The sequence below is a fragment of the Pteropus vampyrus genome, unplaced genomic scaffold (assembly GCF_000151845.1).
Source record: "Pteropus vampyrus isolate Shadow unplaced genomic scaffold, Pvam_2.0 Scaffold381, whole genome shotgun sequence".
Classification (NCBI taxonomy): Eukaryota; Metazoa; Chordata; class Mammalia; order Chiroptera; family Pteropodidae; genus Pteropus; species Pteropus vampyrus.
Window position 1 is genome coordinate 165,562 of NW_011889162.1, and position 1,804 is coordinate 167,365.

General features: G+C 63.1%; 1 protein-coding gene across 1 annotated transcript in view; it reads left to right on the plus strand.

Annotated features, from left to right (window-relative positions):
• LOC105305397 (arf-GAP with GTPase, ANK repeat and PH domain-containing protein 1-like) overlaps positions 1-1,804 on the plus strand; it is a 144,281-nt gene that overhangs the window by 87,264 nt on the left and 55,213 nt on the right. Inside the window, exon 5 of the mRNA XM_023523188.1 lies at positions 1-44. Coding sequence (XP_023378956.1) covers positions 1-44 — 44 coding nt within the window. The remainder of the gene's footprint in view (positions 45-1,804) is intronic.

Below are 1,804 nucleotides of genomic sequence, written 5' to 3' on the forward strand. Positions count from 1 at the left end.
GAACATCCGAGGGAACTCCCACTGCGTGGACTGCCAGACCCAGAGTAAGTGGGGGCGGGGCCGTCGGACTGAGCCAGAGTCGCAGTGGCCTCCCCGTCCGTGTCCCTCCGTCCGCGTCCCTCCGTCCACGTCCCTCCGTCCGCCTCGGTCCCTGCAGCCCTGTAGGAGGCGCTGCTGCCGTGGGCCCCGTCTGTTAGGGGGCAGGAAACAGAGAGCCCGAAGCTCGGGTGATAGGTCCCAGGTTACAGGACGGCGAGGGTGGCAGGAGTCACGCCGAGTGCTCCGCCTGCATGGGGCCCGAGATGAAGGACTCGAGTAGCCGACACGTGACAGAGGCTTTTTTATTTTAAGTCAGCATATCCAGTGTGGGGGACAGTGCTGGGAAGTGTCCCCCCCACACGGGGATGATGCACTGTGAGGGCCTCCACGGGGCAGATTGGCAGCGTACAGAGACAGTCTCGATCAGGTGGACGTCCCCTCCCGCTGGCCGTGACCCCCAGGACGATGCCGGGGGTGGGCGGGGGCCAAGGCCCAGCCTCAGAGGTGTCCGTCACAGCGCCGTCTGTAGAGCAGCACGTCACAGCTCCCCAGATGCGCAGAAACTGGGGAACCATTCATGGGGTGACATCGTCTCCTCGAGAAAGAGTGCACGAACTCGAAAGTCGAGTGAGAAACATCCTCTGAGGTGCAGAAGCTTCGTGACGCGTTGCAAAACGAAATCGTGTCTGGGGCGGGAGTCCCGAAAAGCCCAGTGACTCCCTCGGGTGTTTGGGGAGAGAAGGCTGCGTTCCAGGGTTTGACGCGGCATCTCTTTGGTGATCGGGGCCGTCCAGCTTTCCACAGTGAACGCGTCCGTCTGAGGAAATTGTCCTGTCGCGTCTCCCTCATGCACCCTCCTGGCCCCCGAGCCCGATCTGCAGTTTCTTGCGGGAATACGTAGGGACCTCTGCAGCTCCCTCTAGTGTCATGGCCAGGAGGCGTCCCTAGTGCCCCCACACTTGTGTCTTGGACACTTGGGGTCTGGCAGGTCAGACAGGTGTGAGCAAGGGTCGGCCGGAGGGCAGGCCGATTGCCACAGGTGTGGCAGACGCATGGACACTTGGGGAATCCCGGCCCCCACATCCTCCACTTGGGGAGGGCACAGCCACGCCCTGGGCTGTCAGTCCCAGGAACCAAGCCCAGGCCCTCCCACTGGAGATCGCCACACTGGACCCTGAGGGGCCACAGCCAGAGGCAGGGGACAATCCGGAGCTTTAAGGAGGCGGGGCTCCCATGCCAGTGCCGGGACACGGAGAAGCGTCCCCCCGTCACTAGGTGATGGCCGTGGGGATGCTCACGCACTGACGTTGCCAGGAAGTTATTCTCACCTGTTGAAGCAGAGACGAGGCCCCAGCCACAGGGTGCTCACGGGAGGCCACACCTGGCAGCCATCGGTCTCCTCCGCGGCAGTCACGGGTCACGGCGTCCTCTGCCGCAGTCACGGATCACGGCCTCCTCCGCGGCAGTCACGGGTCACAGTAACTCCACCTCCCGCCCTCAGTGCCGCTGGTGCCACAGAAGTCTGCACACAGTCATCAGATTGTGTCCTGCATGTGGCTGTCACTTTCAGTTCTGGCACCAGGGCTGAGTCTCGGAGCTGCTGAGGCTTGAAGGGGAGGGGTGGAGACAGTGCTCTGAGTCTTAACAAGGGGGTGTTGGGGTGCCATGTCCATAGCTAGCCCATGGAGATGCCGTGGCGGGGAGTGGGCTTTGAAACCTGACGAGACAGTCTCACGACAGGGCAGGTGAGCCACGCAGGGATCCA